The sequence below is a fragment of the Oryza glaberrima genome, chromosome 2, assembly GCF_000147395.1.
Source record: "Oryza glaberrima chromosome 2, OglaRS2, whole genome shotgun sequence".
Taxonomy (NCBI): Eukaryota; Viridiplantae; Streptophyta; class Magnoliopsida; order Poales; family Poaceae; genus Oryza; species Oryza glaberrima.
The window spans coordinates 30951448-30969666 of record NC_068327.1 but is presented as its reverse complement, the minus strand read 5'-3'; the positions used below and the strand labels follow the sequence as shown (position 1 = coordinate 30969666).

Here is an 18219-nt window from a genome sequence, read left to right as displayed (position 1 = left end):
CATGCGTGCACACCTAGTGGTGTACGTTGAACAGGAGGATTAGCGGAATTATGCATGCACGGAACATGTCTGTAGCGGCCGAGTTAGTGGCCACGCAAAGCGGATCAGAACTCAGCACTTATGTTTCACTGTGAATTCTACACCATACGAACAAATTACGCAGACAGATTAAAGCGCTAGCTAAACAGTTTGACACCTTTTTGTACATCCTCGCAATGCCGGATATGAGGCACCAGAGCCCCAATGTCACTGCCTTCCGCCGCGCCGCACATCCGTCGAGGCAGCGCCTGCAGGCACGGCTCGACGGTCTCCGACCGGACGCACGCCGGCTCGGCGCGCGCAACCGGGGACGGCGGCCGCAGCAACACCCACGGCCGCACCCCGGCTAGCCCGTGCGCGATGTACCCGAACGTCGACACGGCGCTCGTCACGACGCGGTCGCAGAAGCTCAGCAGGTATATCTCGGCCAGCGCGCGCTGGTTGTGGCCGCGCGCCTCCGTGCGCTGCTCCCGCTCGTGGCTCGGCTGGTGCACCGCTACGTACTCCCCTGTCTCCGTCGGCCTCGCGTGGTACACGCCGCGGATGCGGTCGTAGTAGTCCGGGAACAGCGACGTCACCAGTATGGAAGTCAGCTTCGTGCTCGGCGCCACCACCGACGAGCCGTTCGCCGCGGTGACGACGACCGTCTGTCCTAGCTTGGGCAGCAACCCCTCCTGCTCCGAGCACCGGATGATCTGCTCGTACATGTTGTCGAACGGTATGGGCATCTCCGGGAACACGCGCACCTGGAGGCCGACAAGCTCGTCGGCCCTGGAGAGATAGGCCTCGTAGAACCTGTGCACGATGCCCCACACGTCGTTCGACGGATGGAAGAGATACCGCGCCAGGTGGTGGAACACGGCCTCCTTCTCCGGGAACAGCTGCGTCAGCTCGCGCTCATAGGCCGGCATGAGGAATAACATGGCGGCGAAGTAGACGTCGGACTTTATCACCATCCAGTTGAACTTGGCTAGGACCTGCTGGTCGTCGTCGCAGAAGGCGGCATCGGTGAACGACTGGATGAGATCAAGGAACACGTAGGCTGGCAGGCTCTGCTCCGCGGTAGCGTTGCTTATCGTGCCGGCCTGCCTCATGTTCTTGTAGCTCGTCGGCGACCACATGGTGAAGACGCCGTCGAAGTCGGTGATCAGGAAGTCGGCGGGCAATGTCCATGAGCTTCCGGGGAAGGGCTCGCAGAAGAGGCCGTCGAACTCCGGCGGCGCGTGCACTAGCAGGACGCGGTCGGTGAGGAGCGCGTAGAGGAAGGTTGACGCGAGCGCGAGCATGCGGTTGCCGAGCCCGTTGAACGGCGTCCACACCACGTACTGGCACTCGGAGCGCGCGGCGTTGCGGCCGGAGCGCAGGTGCTCGACGGCTTCCTGGAAAAGGGCGGAGCCGGGGCCGCACCGCTTGTGCCGGGCCTCGTACCGCCGGAGTCGCTCGACGAGGTAGGTGGACGGGCGGAACGGTGAACGGCGGCGGTAGAGGGACGACGTGTACCGGGAACGGCAGGAATGCTCGTCGAAGGCCGGAGAGAGCAGTCCGCCGAGGAGACGGTCGTCGTCGTGCCGAGTCGACGTCTCGGGCGTGTCTTCCGGTGCTCCGTGGGAAGGTGATGCTGCGGCAGCTGCACGGTGCAGTTGAACTGAATTATGCACCAAAAATCGAGAGAGCATTGATACGTGGTACTACTAGTGTACAACCAAATGCGAAGTACGGGATACGGCTCATATATGATTAATCCTAAGTCGTGCCAACATGTTTAGGAATTTGGTTAATTTCTTACACAAGAGAAGGGGAATCGAGGGAAATAACCTTTTTATGGAAGGGAAATAGTTTTAGCTGTGGAATTAATACCCTCCAATTCTTTTCTCCTAGGTATTAACCGAACAAGACTGGACTGAAATCCTGGCATTCATACCAGAATACTGGATGGTTGGCCCATTTAACATTGTTTTACGGCTTAACCATATAGGCCTCAGCAGCCCAAGAGAAGTGAAAACAGCCCACGGAGCGATCAAAATCTGGCTATGAATATGTCATGCTCAATTTATGGGTGGGGGGTCGAGGTTAACTTGAAAATAAAGTTTAGATCTGTCATACCTTTACTGCTCTTCATGACTTTCAAGTGGTAAAAGTAGATTTAGACGGTGATAATTGTTTTGTATTATGCTGATGCTAACCCTTGAACCACCGGCTTAACGTGCATAGCGTGTGAGTGTGTAATAATATACCGCAAGAGAGAAAACAGCTTCCGTGATACTTATGCACAAACTAGCTTTCGTTGGATGTGACATTGCCTTGCCTCCTCGTTTTGATCATGTCCATTACGAGATTACGATATACAAATTGATTGTAGATCTTCTAAACATGTTACTCTGTTCGTTTAAGCTTGTTGACAAGTGGTGAAAATATAAAGGAAAAAAATAATTACGGATAAAATTTTTACATTTGTGTTATTAGGCTGTGTTTACTTCCACGCTAAAATTAGAAGTTTAAAAAAATTGAAACGATGTGACGAAAAAGTTAGAAATTTATGTGTGTAGGAAAGTTCGATGTGATGGAAAAGTTGAAAATTTAAAGAAAAAAATTGGAATCTAAACAAGTCCTTAGCACTTTAGAAACTAATTTGAAAAATAGACTACATTGAAAAACACAAAATCAACTTAATTTAAAATTTAAAATTTTGACTGCAGCCGATAAACTCGATGGGAGGTAACAACGTGGCACATATGGTGGCGTCCGAATAACGGAAGTATGTTTGAGTTACATTTTAGAAAAAGTACGAATTACCCCTTTAAACTATCGCGGTCGTCTGAATTACCCCCCTAGACCCAAACACCAGACATCGTTCACCCTCAACTTTCAATACCAGGCAAATTACTCCCTTGACCCAATTCAGAGCGGTTTTGTGCTACGTAGCGTACACGTGACAATTCAGTCGGCATTTTCTTATTAAAAAAATGGTGGGATCCACCTGTCATCTTCCCTCTTCCTCTTCTCCATTCTCTCTCTCATCCACATGCTGACAAGCGGGGACGACGGGGATGGGCGGCGGCTGGAGGAGGCGCAGCACGCGGAGCAGGCGCGCTGGCGATGGCCGAGATGGAGAAGACAAGTGCCGCCCGGCCATGGAGGCGGCCGAGGCGGCGCAGCATGGCATGTCACACAACGGTGCGGGGAAGGCAGTGGACGGCGCAGTCGGCGTGCACGGCGGTGCGGCCGACGGTGGGCGGGGGCGGTCGGCGCGGAACGGCGCGGACTGGCGGGCGGCGGCGGAGAGGCGGCGCAGCAGCTGGCCGACCTGGAGGCGCAGCGGCGGCGCAACGCCGAGAGGCCGACGAGAAGGTTCGCTCCCTGGAGCGTGTAGTCCGACTGCCTGGGCTTGAACACGAGGTAGACGACGGAGGCGAAGGCCATGAGCGCGACGACGAGCATGAGGAGGAGCCAGGAGCAGACGCGGACGCAGGAGCAGCGGGCGTGGCGCCTGGCGCGGCGGGTGTAGTGCTGGAAGAGGCGCGCGTTCTCCGGCGGCGGGACGCGGAACACCTTGTCCTTGGGCATCTGCACCACGTACGTGTCTAGCTACGCCGGCGGCGGCTGCTGGTACCGCCGCGCCTCGGTGGACGGCTGCAAAATCACTGATGATGCAAGCCATCGACTGCAAATTAAGGCCATGCATATATACAAGTGTGCAAGTTAGCTCTCGACAAAATCCTTTACCCAACATTCCAAAGAGAAACCAATATACTACATATGCAGCACATAACCACATTCCCAAAGTCCAAAACGCGGCACCAAATCAGATCAGAAAATTCAGAAGCGGGCAGAGACAAAAATAAAAAGAAAAAAGATTGCGGCACGCCGTCGCCCGTCGATCCCGTGGAGCCAGCGGTTCAGGATCTCGGCGGAGATAACCACGGCGCTGCTGTTCCTCCACCAGACCAAGCCGGAGTCGCTCGTGCACCGCAACCTCAAGCCGGCCAACATCCTGCTCGACCGCAACATCCTGCTGAAGGTGCTGACGAGTCCGCCACCCATCCCCATCGTCCCCGCCTCTCCGCCGCCTCCTGCCTGTCCGCGCCGTTCCGCGCCGATCGCCCCCGCCACCGTCGGCCGCACCGTCGTGCGCGCCGACCGCTGCCTTCCCCGCACCGCCGTGCGCCATGCCATGCTGCCCGCCTCGGCCGCCTCCATGGCCAGGCGGCACTTGTCTTCTCCATCTCGGCCATCGCCAGCGCCGCCTCCTCCGCGTGCCACGCCTCCTCCAGCTGCCGCCCATCCCCGTCGTCCACGCTTGTCAGCTTGTTGATGAGAGAGAGAGAGGAGGAGAGGAGGGAAGATGACATGTGGACCCCACCATTTTTTTAAATAAGAAAATGCTGACTGGATTGCCACACGTACGTCACGTAGGCAAAACCGCTCTGGATTAGGTCGAGGAGGTAATTTATCCGGTATTAAAAGTTAAGGGTGAATGATGTCTGGTTTTCGAGTTTAGAGGGGTAATTCGGACGACCGCGATAGTTCAGGGGGTAATTCGTACTTTTTCCTTATATTTTTAATCACGAACTGCGTAAATGCATTTACCAATAGAGAGTTCAAGAATGCAATTGCAATTGCACACATGGTTGGTGGAATAACGGTTACCTGCAAGCTTCTGCACAAACTCCGTCCTCGGCGAGGTGAACGACAGCAAGCTTCCCGTGCCGCCGTACAGTAGAACGAGCAACGTCAAGGTGGCGACGAACCCGACCACGGCCACCTCCACCGGCGCGCGCCATCCCCACCGCGCAGCCTTCTCGCTGCAACATCCCGACTCGCCGCCGTTCACCGCGTTCCAAGCTCCAGCTCGCGGCGTCCGCGCCGCCCTCTTCTCGTCCATCGGTACCCCGCGCCGACGCGCGCTCTCGTGAACGCACGCTTCGGACTCTGCCTTCTCCCAGGAACCCCCGGCGCCTCTGACCTGCGCGTATATACCACCACGTAATGATTGCAGTCGCGTGCATAATAATTATTGCACGTCGATGAAAATCATATCACATTACTAATTCCTTATCATCCCTTTTGTTTACACATCTTCCAGACGCTTACGAAATCTCTAGCTAACTGTTGGAAGCTACGTACTGGCAGTCAACGGCTCAGGATGATTGCAACATGCAGCAGCAAAGGCACCAGCAGTTTGTCCAACACCGTGAGCGAGGTGGACGGCTTCCACCTTGGGCATGGGTAACTGGTGCCGGTTGCTTCTACGACTGCGTGTTTCTCTCGTCGCCTCCGCTCCCGGCGCGACGCGGGGCATGTGAGCGCGACATGAACGCACGTATATATACGAGGGCCGGCGTGTGTCTACCTACCTGGTGCACGTGGACGTACACGCTGTCAATCTGCCATTCGAAAGTCGCACCCATGAAAGGCACTCCTAGTATGGAATTCAGGGACATTTTGCGTCTTGGCGTTTCCGTTGGGTTTTATTGATGGTTTGATTTGCGCGTGCAAACGGCCGGGGTAGGTCGCTGATGGAACAAAAACGCATCATCGAAGCATCAACGCCCACGGTAAGTGTCTCTCTAAATTAATCGATTGGTCAGTGCGTGCAAATTGTGTATCACTACACGATTCTCCAATGCAAACTTGATGGGTTCCCCCAAACATACCTCGGCCTGCCGCTCTCTGCAACTAAACTCTCTTCAAGTGTTTTTCACCTCATGATTTCGAAAGTGGACAAGTATCTGGCAGGCTGGCAAGCCTCCTTACTCAACTATGCAGGCCGTGTTGTTCTGGTAAACTCTGTCCTGGACTCTCTCCCAACCTATGCAATGGCTGCACTCCTGCTCCCAAAAGGAACCATTGAAGCTATAGACAAACGTCGCCGTGCGTTCCTGTGGTCTGGGGAGGATTCTTGTCATGGCTCCAAATGTCTGGTAGCATGGGACCTCGTCTGCAAAAGTAAAAGCCTTGGAGGCCTAGGAATTAAAAATCTGCATTCACAAAACATCTGCCTGCTCACTAAAATGATCTACCGGCTTTTTTCTCAAAATTCCCCATGGACAAAATGGATTTGGAGTGAGCACCAAAACTCTGCTCTCGGCTCAGCCGATCTGGGACAACATTGGCACACTCTAATCACTCTTCTGCCGGTCCTTCAAGCTCATTCCACTATGAAAATCGGTAATGGTTGTCGAACAAACTTCTGGCTTGATGTCTGGCTGACTGATAAACCTCTCTCGATTGAGTTCCCAGCCCTCTTCTCTCACAACACAACTACTCATCTCACGGTTCATTCAGCGCTCCACGCTGGGCTTAATTTACTCCTTGTCCCAAGACTGTCAACAGTGGCTCAACAACAATTGCATCTGCTGCAAGACCTACTTCAAGACTTCCCACTCTCACAAGACCAAAGACACAATACAAAGTTCAATCAGCTGCCGCAATGGCCCGATATCAACTTCAGCCCTCTATTGCAAAACCATGGAAAGTCAGCAACTTTGGCCACCCCTGGGAATTCATCTGGAAGAGCTCGGCCCCTCCGAGGGTTAAATTTTTTGGTTGGTTAATAACTATGAACAGACTACCTACTGCTGTCAACCTGCACAAGAAGTCAATCATCCCCTCCCCAACATGTCAACTATGCAATACCTGCCCGGAAGACACTGACCACATCTTCCTTGCCTGCCCCCTGGCTTCTGCTTTCTGGGGCCTGATTCAGGTGCTACCCATGCTAACCTCCCTGAGTGAGATTCACACCTTCCACTGGTCTGGAGACCTTCCGGAACGACTAAACAGCACCTTCTTCCTCTTGTGCTGCTGGCGCTTATGGAACCACCGTAACGAAGTTGTTTTCCAGCACCTTGCACCATCCATCAACCGTCTTCTCCGCTGTTGCATCAACGACGCCAAGCTTTGGGCAAACCGTTTCAAGCTGGCTGACCGGGCGGTTCTTCCGTCTTGGCTTGCATCCTTCTCCTCTCCTCTCCACCTTCTGTAATCTCTCTTGTTTGTTTTCTCTCTTTCTTTCTTCTTTTCTTTCACGTTGTTTTGCTTCCTCTTTTCTTCTTGTATGGTTTGTAAAGTTTTGATGTTTCCTTAATTTTAATTCAGGTGGGGAGTTTTCCCCCGGTGCCATTCAAAAAAAAAAAAGAATCATTGTGATGTACTTCCTCCGTCTCATAATATAAGGGATTTTGAGTTTTTATTTTCATTGTTTGACCACTCATTTTATTAAAAAAATTTGTGCAAATATAAAAATAAAAAGCTGTGCTTAAAATACTTTAGATAATAAAGTAAGTTAAAAAAATAAATAATAGTTCTAATTTTTTTGAATAAAACGAGTGGTCAAACAGTACAAGCAAAAACTCAAAATCTTTTATATTATGGGACGGAGGGAGTAGGCAACTGGAGTAGCAATCTGTGTGGTAGGTAGATATGTCAATTTAATCGAACTGAAAAGGAAACTGGAGAGGGAATCTGTTTGCGTGTGTGTATATATATATCCGAATTGTTTTATGAAGAACGAATTTGAATACAGATACATAATACATTTTACATAATACATTTTGTGCATTTTCAGGTGTATACGAGTCCAAACGAATATAACGAATCTCCAAAAGGCCTAGTTAATCCACAGGACGTGACGTAACGAACGCAATTCGGAACGTGAAACCGAAGAAGTCACTTCTCCAAAAAATTAGCTATCGAACAACTTGAGACCGAACCCGACATCCTCGCAGTGCCGAACGTACGGCTTGACGGTGGCCGCGTCGACCTCCTTCTTGGCCCTGCACGAGAGGATCGGCGGCGAGTGGAGGCACGGCTCCACCGACGTCGACCTGACGCACGCCACCTCCGACCTCTCCTTGTCCCAGTCCGGCCGGAGCAGGATCCACGGCTTGACGCCGGCGAAGCTGTAGGCCACGTACCCGAACGTCGACCAGGCGCTCATGGCGATCTTGTCGCAGTAGCTGAGCAGATAGATCTCGGCCAGCGCCTTCTGGTTGTGCTCGTTGGACGTGTACTGCTGCTGCTCCTCGTGGCTCGGCTGGTACACCGCGACGATCTCGCCAGTCTTGGTTGGATTCTCGTAGTACATCCCACGGATCTTCTCGTAATATCCCGAGTACAGAGAAGCGATCAGTACGGCCTTCACCTTCCCTGCTTCGGCAGTCGTGTTCGCCGGCTCCGCCGTGCCGAGCTCCGGCAACAACCGCTGCTCCCTGATGCACCTCGTCAGCTGATCATACATGTTCTCGAATTTTATCGGCTTCTCCGGGAAGATCCGTATCTGGAACCCGATTTTCTCGTCGACTCTGGCAAGGTACGCTTCGTAGTACCTGCTCACGATTCCCCATACTTTGTTCGTCGGATGGAACAGGTACCTCCCAAGATGATGGAACACTGACTCTTTCTGCGGGAACATCTTTTCCAGCTCCTTCTCGTACATCGGCGTCATGAACAGCGCCGGCGCGAAGTAGCTGTCAGATTTGAGTATCATCCAGTTGAACTTGTTGAGAATCAACTGGTCCTCGTCGCAGAAGATGTTGTCGGACAGCTTCAGCCTGAACTGCTCGACGTGGAGGTACACGTACGGCGGCAGCGACGACGCCGACACGCTGCCGGGGTCGTCGTTGCGGACGACGTTGTTCTTGAGCATGTTGACGTAGCTCTCCGGCGCGCCGATGTGCAGGCCCTGCGGGTTGTTGTGGGGGAAGTCGCCCGGGAGCACCCACGAGCTCCCCGGGAACGGCTCGCAGAAGAGGCCCTCCTGCTCCGCCGCGACGTGCATGAGGAGGACGCGGTTGGAGATGAGCGCGTACAGGAAGGTGGAGGCGATGGTGAGCATGCGGTTGCCGAGGCCGTTGCAGGGGAACCACACCACGTACTTGCACTCGGCGTTGTCGGCGTTGCGCCCCGCCTTGAGCTGCTCGATCGCCTTCCGGTAGCGCTTCGTGCCAGGGCCGCACTTCTTGTGGTAGGCCTCGTACTTCCGCAGCTTCTGAACCAGGTAAGGGGACAGAGGGAACGGAGACTTCTTCCGGTAGAGAGATGATTTGTATCTGCTCTGACATGAGGATTCTTCGAATGCGGCAGAGAGTAGTCCTCCGAGAAGCTTGTCCTGGGGTTGGGGCAGAGATTTGGTTGCAGTGGCTGGTACAGAGACGTTTTTCGGGGCTTCATTTTCTGCAGAAAAGTTAACAGAAAAGTTTCTTCAGGCATTTGCACAAGACAATGCAGAGTGTTACACTGTAATAATCAGACCATGCGACAATGCAAAGTACCATTTTGTCAAAATAAACATCGTGCTGTACTTTTTTTTCCTCTCAGAACAGCCCCCATATAGGAACAAAAGTTTACTTTGTTGTAGATTTGTCATCACTCTCAACAGCGTTGTTACCAGCATTATTGCTGGCAACATGCACGGCAGAAATTATCCATCTCGGACCACCTACTTTCACGAGGGCATGAGGCCTCCCAAGATGCTTAAGTTTGTCTGCTACTCCAGTAAATCCAGGGACCACTCGAGTAAAAAGCCAAGAGGACCGTCGTTAAAACAAATAAAATAAAGAAAGAAAGCTATGACCTTTTGGAATGCCATTCTGCAGGGGCAGGGCATGCAGTAAAAGCCACCGACACAAACAGAAGCTAGGAGTACCTCCTTTGGAAGAAACAATGATAAGGTAGGACAAGATCCGCAAAAGGATGCACTAGTGGTGATGGCATCAAGACGACACCGTCATCACGGGCTCGCCACATCACCGAACTAGAACTGACTGTTCATCAAGCACAATGCACAATAGGATCTGATTCTGGACTGTGCATGCATCCCAAAAGTTTACTCATGCATTGGATCAGCGATCTGAATGCTAGCATGCAACCTTGTCCCACCCAAATCAAGCGAGAATGCAAGATCTATATCTAGTTTTTCTTTTCCAATTATTTTTCAGTGATCGAACTAACATGCGTGTGTGCTTGCGGCTATGGTCGTAATGCCAGTGTAGTAACATGATGTTATCCTCGTGTGACGTATCAGCGATCACCGGCCGACGAAATGCCAATTTTCACCCTGCTACCTCATATGCTGCAGAAATGGTGAGTACCTACAAAATTGCTTACGACAACAGCTGCTTGTTCATAGGCCGATCTCATCAGAGCGCCGGGGGACAAAAATTCCCTTGCTTGCACACTAGCGGTCAACGAGTAAGCTTCGTTGCCTTACGATGGACGCGATCTTTCAGAATTCACAAGCGCAAACAGCGAGACGAGAGAGAAAAAAGGGGGACTTACTTTGTGTCGTTGTTACGCCGCCGGGGACGACGTGGCGGCCGCCGACGTTGGGGGCGGAGGTGGTTTGGAAGGAGCCCCAGCGGCCGCCGAAGACGAAGACCAGGACGGGCAGGGTGATGAGGAAGCCGACCAGCACCATGTGCGGCCGGACGGCGCCGCGCCACTCGGCGGCCCGCTTCTTGTCGTCGTCGGCGTCGACGCCCGGAGCCCGCGGGCTCCGGGCCCGCTTCACGTCCATCCCACCGGCCACCTCCTCCCTCTTCGCCGGCGGCTTTGCTCTGCTTTTCTTGATCTCCTTCTCTGCTTCTCAATTAAGCTCTCGTGTTTTGATCCCAATGATCCGTGGTGCCGTGCGTTTGCTGGGCTCGCTTGTGCCGGCTTCTCTCTTCCTCCTACTCCTCCTTGGAGGCGAGATGGTCAAAGTGATGGAAGCTACGGGGGGGCCTTGAAATGATGCCGACGTGTGCCCGATGCACAGCGGTGACTGCTTCCTTCGTTGGTTTATGCAACGTGCACTAATTTATGTACACCAACATCATGTATTCTTCGCGCGCGCGGGAGTGGTTAGCTTTTTTTTATGATCGTTGTTTAGTCGTTGGTTCTCAACTTCTCATTGATAGGACCGAGAAGACAATTTTTATACTTATGCTCGTAATTGAACTGGCAACCATCTCCGGCCCTCGATTTCCCAAAAATGAATTTTTACTATTCTCTTCTTCCAACTTACAAGTACTAGGGTTAGTGCAACTTTTGCAAGTTGCATGCCTCGGCCAGCTTGTTGCAAGATTACTTTTTCTTCAGACGGATAATTGTTTCAGTCAACGGACTCCAAGCCAATCGAGCCCACTTGTAATAGTCACGGGATACTTACCTCACGATTCAAAATTTTGTTAATTTGGACGACGCTGTTCTTTCGCACCCTTTTTTCTCCTTTTGCTTTTCAGAGAGATGGATCGATCGCTGCACGTATTGCTCGTTGTGATAGAACAGCATCCGATTAACTCGGGCCGCCAATTCAGATCGATAAGACCATTTGTGGTGTTCAGGGTTCCATCAGTGCCCACATGGCTTTGTGGTTATCTTGCCGGTTCTTCGCTCGTTGTAGGGGTGAATTGATTGGAAGAAGACGACTTCCAAAAAGTCATGTGATTTGATTCTTCCACAAATGGTACATCGGTTTCATAGGTGTCAGACTTCGGGATCACTAATATTACTCGATCTCCATTTAGATAGCGGTAGGTGGATTGATAATGGAACAAGTACTACCTTGGAATCTTTCAACGCCAGAAACAAACTAATTGTAATGACCAAGTTGGCCATACAAGCTGTGGTAGTTGGTATCTGATAAGCTGCAATCCACCGTTGCTTCCGTGTTGGACGGCCAGTGGTTGTACTCCCAACTCTACTAATTAAGGTTAATTATGTACTTTTCGCTTTGTTGAGGTTTGGTGTCATGTCTTCTGTCCAGAGATCTGATGCAGTCATGCAGCCGTCTCGCAAGTGCAATGGAAGTGCGCAGGCAGCGTCCTGTAATCATTTGGCCTTTTCTACATATACTGGGTATTTTAGCTTGCTGCCATGTGTCTTGTCTAGAACAATAATATGTGGCGTCTTATACCTGCAATGCTGCGAGCAGACACATGGAGACTAGTTCCATAAAACTGTATGGTTTTCTACTCTCGTTACCAATAGGGATGGCAATTTGCCCCACCGGGCCAGGGACCCTGCGGAGACCCGCCCCTACGGGGGCAAGGGCGGGTATAGTTTTCAACCCGTGGGGCTTCGGGCCGGGTCGGGGCCCCGGTCTTGGCCGGGTGCGGGGACGGGGGAGAAAATACACCCACGGGTGACCCGTGGGGACCCGAGGTAGGTATATTAGATCTCGAAAGGTTAAAATACAGCCCATTACAGTAAAGGCCCGAGAAGCCCAATCCATCCATCCCTAAAACCTAACTATCCTCACTCCTCACCTCTCCCTATCCTCTATCCTCACAGCCGCCACACGTTCTCTAGTCTCTAGGCGCCTCCACTGATCGGCGACCATGGCTCATGTGCTCCACCAACCACCGCCCCTCCCCCTCCACCCCTCTCTCTCCGACTCCGGTCTCTGTTTTCCGCCCTTCTCCCTCGACGCACCAGGCAGCGCGGCGACCGGCGACGGCCCATGGCGAGGTGCGCAGGCGGGCTGCTATGGACTACGGCATGAGGCGGCAACGGTGAGCAGGGCGGCGTGTAAGTGGTGAGTGGGGCAACGAGCGGGATGAGCAGCCGGGAGGGGCAGCAGACAGGCAACTACTACTGTTGTCAAGTATTTGTGGTTGTGCATTTAGTTCATGGATGGAGTAAATCGAACTACTGCTGCTGCTGAATTCTTGAATTGCTGATTGTGTACTAGTATTCTTGTTGAATTGATGGATTGTTTTGCATTTTTATTTTCTGGTTGGATGGAATGCTCACTCTTATTGCGGGACCCCGGAGGGCCGGGGCCGTGGCCGGGGCCGGGTGGTGTTTTGGCCCCGTATCTCACATCGGGGCCGGGGTCGGGTGAAGAAGTCGGGGATCAGGGACAGGGCGTTCCAGACCAACCCGCCCCCGACCCGCCCTATTGCCAACCCTAGTTACCAAACAGGCAAATGGACCTGGATATAGTTTTATGCTAGAAGCAAATGTAGGAAAAACCGCGAACCTTGTTAGGTTCCCACCGGTGGCATGATTAGGTTAAAGTCCCCGATTTAGGTTGTTTGTATTTATTATTAATTATTTATGTAATTAACTTTTAGTAAGTGAATAATTGTGTACCTGTCAATAATGGTCTATATAACCACTTTGTTCATGCTCACTACATTGAGTATGCACGCGTGTATATAAGCGTCTATTATTCTCAAAAGGAAAAAACAAAGTGATAAAGTTAAGGATTCATGTGTGTATAAAAACTAATTGTATTCTCTTTTACCGAAAAATCGTACACGCACACTCTAGATAGTGGTGCAACCATCAAGGTTTCTATTACAACATATTACCTTGCAGCCTCTCCTCGCCTCCATTTGATTGTGGCGGTTGCGGAGTTGGTGATGGTGGGGGCAGCGCCACTAGAAGCCGACGGTGACTCCAAATCCGGTGAGAGCAACAAGCAAGAGACACTCCAGTGTGACACTGGACGGTACAATATTGTACGTTTCGGGCTTGGACGCGGTGGAGGCGTCACAGCTTTCGGCAATGCATGGGCCAGTGGGGTGGTGATCAGCCCAGCATCGGCGACCATGCGACGCTGGGGTGGTGGCGGCAGCTACCAACCCCGTATCTGGGCTCTATGGTGGGTGACATGGGCAATGCGGTAGCCCCGGCGCGGCATCACAAAACGACAGATAAGATAATATAGATGACGAGTCCGCTGTCGATGAGGGAGGCCACTGATTCCTTGATTGATTTCTTTCTCCCTTCTCTTCTTTTTCGCAAGCAGTGGTGATAACGTGTTGAAACTCAAAGCGAGAGCGAGAGGATTGAATGAGATGAATGAATTTTCATTGACCAATGGCTTGCATACACATATATATATTCAGGGGGATTGGTGGCAACCGAATAGTGCGCGGAGCCGTGACCCAACTGTCGCAATTCCTTAACAGGGAGTGCAGGAGCGAGGAGGCACGGCACAACCGCCGTGCCTGCTCACTTCGGTGGCAATCCCATCCAAAAGGTAAGGATGATCATCGAGGGACAGGGGTAACGGTAAGTCAAATTTAAAATACTTAAACAAAATTATTTTTTTATGACTATATGATGGAGTACATGCACACGCACCACTGGGCATGCAACGCCACATTCACATCCCACATATGCACCCTCTAATACACGCTAGCTTTAAGAGACAAAAACCAACTGTGTATCCCTGATCTCACTAATATTTCGTTCGCTCTTTTCACTGTTCAATGTGATAACCAGGCTTACCGTTAAGTACAGTAACCTTCCCTAAACCCTGGCTGCATAGTGCATACGACATTTAGGTACACAAGACGAGAACTACCAAGTACCGACTACCAAGTGGAGTATACCAGAAACAGCCAGTTTAACGAGCGGAACTCCATCAAGAAACGGTGGCTCAACTGCATAAAGAAGCAACGAAATGATTCGGACACGACTCCCCGTCGGGCGCCCGATCAGGAGGTGGAAATCGGGCGCTGACGTTAGCGCCCGATTTACGTGTAAACTTACTTTAAATCGATTTTTCTCTTAAATTACTTATCCAAATTATGATCCCATTACACCATTAAATTCGTTGCAATTAAATCTTCAAAATAAGACCACACATGGATATATTCCGACGAAATTTTTTTACCTAATTATTGAATTATTTTTAAATGTTACACGATGTTCCACCAGGTATATCGGAATTGTTGCACTAAGTAGATCGAAAATGCTCACTCGTTTAAATCGGGTGTTGTTTCAACTTATATAAAAACAATGTTTCAGCAAATAGCGAAAGAATGTTTTAGTTCACTGCAACATTTGATCCATACATAGTGAAACACTATAAGTACAGTAGATGAAACATTTTTCGGTGGAACAAAAAATGAAACGAATTCCCTTAATAGGGGATTTCCAAAATATGTGGGTTTTTTTGTTGCAATGGAATGTTTTAGTTCACTACAACATTAGATCTATATATAGTGGAACATTGTGAGTACACCAGGTGAAACATTTTTTGTGGAACAAAAAAAGAAATAAATTTTCTTAATAGAGGATCTCCAAAATATGTGAGTGATTTGTTGCAACGACGCGTTCTATAATATCAAAATCCACTACAACATTTAATCTGTATATAGTGAAACATCACGAGTACACTAGCTGAAACAACGTAAAACTATTGGTTGAAACATCTAAAAAAACCATATGCAGCATTTTTTAAAAAATATCAATAAAAAAGCTAAAATATTTTTTTTATCAAAATATAATCATGTGTGGTCTTGTTATAAAGATTTAGTTGCAACGAATATAACGGCATGATCGGATCGTAGATTGGATAATTAGTTTAGAAGAAAAATCGTTCGAGACGTCCGGTTTTTTTTCGGCTGCTCGGACGCCATTTCCCCAATGGTTCCTTTCAATGTGGGCCGCCGAATGGCACATCAAGCTGCTGTTTCCTTTCAATCTTTCAGTAGTACTACTAGCACCGTGTGCTATGCAAACAGCAAAGATCGCTATCAAACAGGAGCGTATTCATTTCGGACTTCTTCATAAGTAGCCCAGCCTTTTCCCTGTGAATCCAGCCACGCTTCACTGTGCACTCGTTAGATCGAGTTTGTTCGCGCAGCAAACCAACGCGTGTGGTGTGCTCGCCTGACGACGCTCTTGCCTCTTCATCGCCGTCGTCGGTGAGACGGCCGGAGAGTCACCGAGCAGGCGCGATCGAGTATATATAATTGCGAGCACGCACTGCACACCGCGGCATCCAGGACGGAGAAGAAACTCGTAATTTTGGCCCACTTCTCCTACTGTTCATCCATGAGCCGATGGCCGGCACGACGTGACCGGCCGCATCATGTCACCGCTCACATGGCTTGTCCGCTTGTTCACTTCCGGGGCTGTTTGTTTTCACATTGGATGTTTCGACACTAATTTAAAGTATTAAATATACACTAATTACAAAACTCATTTCATAACATTGGACTAATTCGCGACACGAATCTTTTAAGTCTAATTATGCCATAATTTTAATAATATGATGCTACAGTAAACTTTTGATAATTATAGATTAATTAGGCTTAAAAAATTCGTCTCACAGATTAGCTCTTATTTACGAAATTAGTTTTTTTATTAGTCTATGTTTAATACTCTAAATTAGCGTCCAAACATTCGATGTGACCTGGGCTAAAAAAATTTTAGCCCCGTCTAAACACCCCCTGAGCGTCTCCGAATCAGCGAGGCCAGGTAAAAGAAATCCAGAAAGATTGGCCTCGTCTCGTCGTCGGCATCCACGGTTGCGACGAAGAATCACTCGTGCGCACACGGCACGGCCTCGTGCGGGGAAAGGAGCATTGGCGGAGATCGCAATCGCACGAGAGTGTTACGACACGAGACGAAAGGGGCCGCGGATTTTCTCAAGACGTTTACACGGCCCACAAAACAAGAGTTACGAGCCCGTACGAATGAAAGGTCCAGTAGGCCGAAACGCGTGGGATTCTGGCGTTTATGAGTTGGAATAAGTTCACTTCATGACCCTCAAAAGTGATCGAAATCTAATCCATGACCCTAAACCATAAAACCGGATATCTCGACCCCCCAAACTCTTAAAACCGGTGCAATTTGACTCCCTAGGCGGTTTTGGAGGGCGGTTTCGCTGACGTGGTGCCTACGTGGCAGTATTGGCTCGGTCTTCTTTCCACGTGGCGTTGATGTGGCGCTTAGGTGGCAGTAGAATAAAAATATGCGTGGGACCTATTTGTCATTCACACACAAAATAAAAAATTGTGGGGCCCCACATGTCATCCTCTCTCTCCCTTTCTTCTTCCTCCCTTTTCTCTTTCTTTCTCTTTCTCCTCTCCCCTTCGGTCGGCCGCGGGGAGCATGGGAAGCTGGAGCTAGAGCAGCGGCGGGCGGGGGCCAGAGCGGCGGCGGAAGCTGAAGCGGTGGCGACAGCCTCGCCAAGTGGAGAGAGGAGAGGAGAGGAGAGCAGGTGAGGGAGGAAACGGATGTGATGGGTGACAAGAGAGGCGGCGGCGGTGTGTAAGGGCCGGAAGGGAGAGGGGAGAGGCGGAGCCGCCGAGCTCGTGTTGTCGCCGCCACCGCCGCCGCCGGTGCCTCCTCCCGCACTCGCGCTCGCGACAGCGCTGCCGCGTGCTGACCCGGAGCGGCGGCGACGCGTCCCGTGGGTGGTGGCTATGGTTGCAGCCGATGAGGTCAGAGACGAGAGCGGCGGCGGACAGCTGGTCTCGATCTAGTACTCGGCATGGTAGGGGAGGTCGACGCCGACGACTACGAGGAGGAGGAGATAGAGGGGGCGGGCAGCAGTCGGACGGTCCAGCCCGTCGCCGCCGCCGCCTCTTTAGCTTCCGCCGCCCGTGCTTCCCACCGTCTACCGCCGCCTCTTTAGCTCCCGCCGCCCGTACTCCCCACCGTCCACCGCCCACCGTCGCCCGAGGCCTGGTGCGGTAGAAGGAGCTGCTCCCGCGCCTGTCGCCGGAGGTACACCGTCCACCACCACTTCGGCACCCACCCACCACCACCGGCACTCAAGCCCCCTCTTGCCGGCGGCTCATGTCAATGGAGAGAGAGAGAGAAACAACGGAGAGAGGAGGAAGAAGGGTAGTGAGAGAAAGGATGACATGTGGGGCCCACATGTCAGTGGCCCCACTTTTTATTTTGTGTGTGAATGACAGATGGGTCCCACACATATTTTTTATTTCTAATGCCACCTTAGCGACACGTCAACGCCACGTGGAAAGAAGACCGAGTCAATACTGCCACGTAGGCGTCACGTCAGCGAAACCGCCCTCCAAAACCGTCCAGGGAGTCAAATTGCACCGGTATTAAGAGTTTGGGAGTCAAGATATACGGTTTTGTGGTTTGGGGTTATGGATTATATTTCGATCACTTTTGAGGGTCATGAAGTGAACTTATTCCTTACGAGTTCATGCGGTCTGGTCGGTCTAGTACCGTCCTTGGTACCGTGTTTGGGCTGTTTAGTGGGCCCGGGGAGTTGATTGGGGTGGGCCGACCGCACCAGCGTTGGATTGGCCTGTTCGCCTTCTCCCTTCCTCCCATTTTCTCACCCAGCGAAGAAATTTGCAGGAGTGCAGAACAGAAATCACTCTACTTGCAGTTGATACCTTCAAGAATTTTCTCTTTTCTGTTCTTGGCAGGAATAATTAGGCTGCGTTCGTCGGTTGGGATGGAAACTAATCCATT

The 18219-nt window shown here is 51.1% G+C and overlaps 2 protein-coding genes across 2 annotated transcripts; both read right to left on the bottom strand.

The window, feature by feature from the left end:
* Window positions 1-125: 125 nt before the first annotated feature.
* LOC127762655 (probable fucosyltransferase 8) lies at window positions 126-4965 on the bottom strand. The gene is made up of 3 exons (XM_052287128.1): window positions 4687-4965; window positions 234-1666; window positions 126-137 (listed from the first exon to the last, which is right to left on the bottom strand). Exons 1-3 carry the CDS (start codon window positions 4919-4921, stop codon window positions 126-128), a joined length of 1680 nt encoding a protein of 559 aa, XP_052143088.1. The 5' UTR covers window positions 4922-4965.
* A 2526-nt stretch (window positions 4966-7491) lies between these two features.
* Window positions 7492-10798, bottom strand: LOC127764634 (galactoside 2-alpha-L-fucosyltransferase-like). Its single transcript, XM_052289535.1, has 2 exons — window positions 10318-10798; window positions 7492-9213 (listed from the first exon to the last, which is right to left on the bottom strand). Exons 1-2 carry the CDS (start codon window positions 10553-10555, stop codon window positions 7724-7726), a joined length of 1728 nt encoding a protein of 575 aa, XP_052145495.1. The 5' UTR covers window positions 10556-10798; the 3' UTR covers window positions 7492-7723.
* Window positions 10799-18219: the final 7421 nt, after the last annotated feature.

Coding starts and splice junctions, on each gene's coding strand:
- LOC127762655 (XM_052287128.1), bottom strand. CDS start 4,921: ATGGACGAGAAGAGGGCGGCGCGGACGCCGCGAGCTGGAGCTTGGAAC. Junction 1,667..4,686: donor GTTTGTGCAGAAGCTTGCAG/GTAACCGTTATT, acceptor TGCACCGTGCAG/CTGCCGCAGCATCACCTTCC.
- LOC127764634 (XM_052289535.1), bottom strand. CDS start 10,555: ATGGACGTGAAGCGGGCCCGGAGCCCGCGGGCTCCGGGCGTCGACGCC. Junction 9,214..10,317: donor CGGCGTAACAACGACACAAA/GTAAGTCCCCCT, acceptor ACTTTTCTGCAG/AAAATGAAGCCCCGAAAAAC.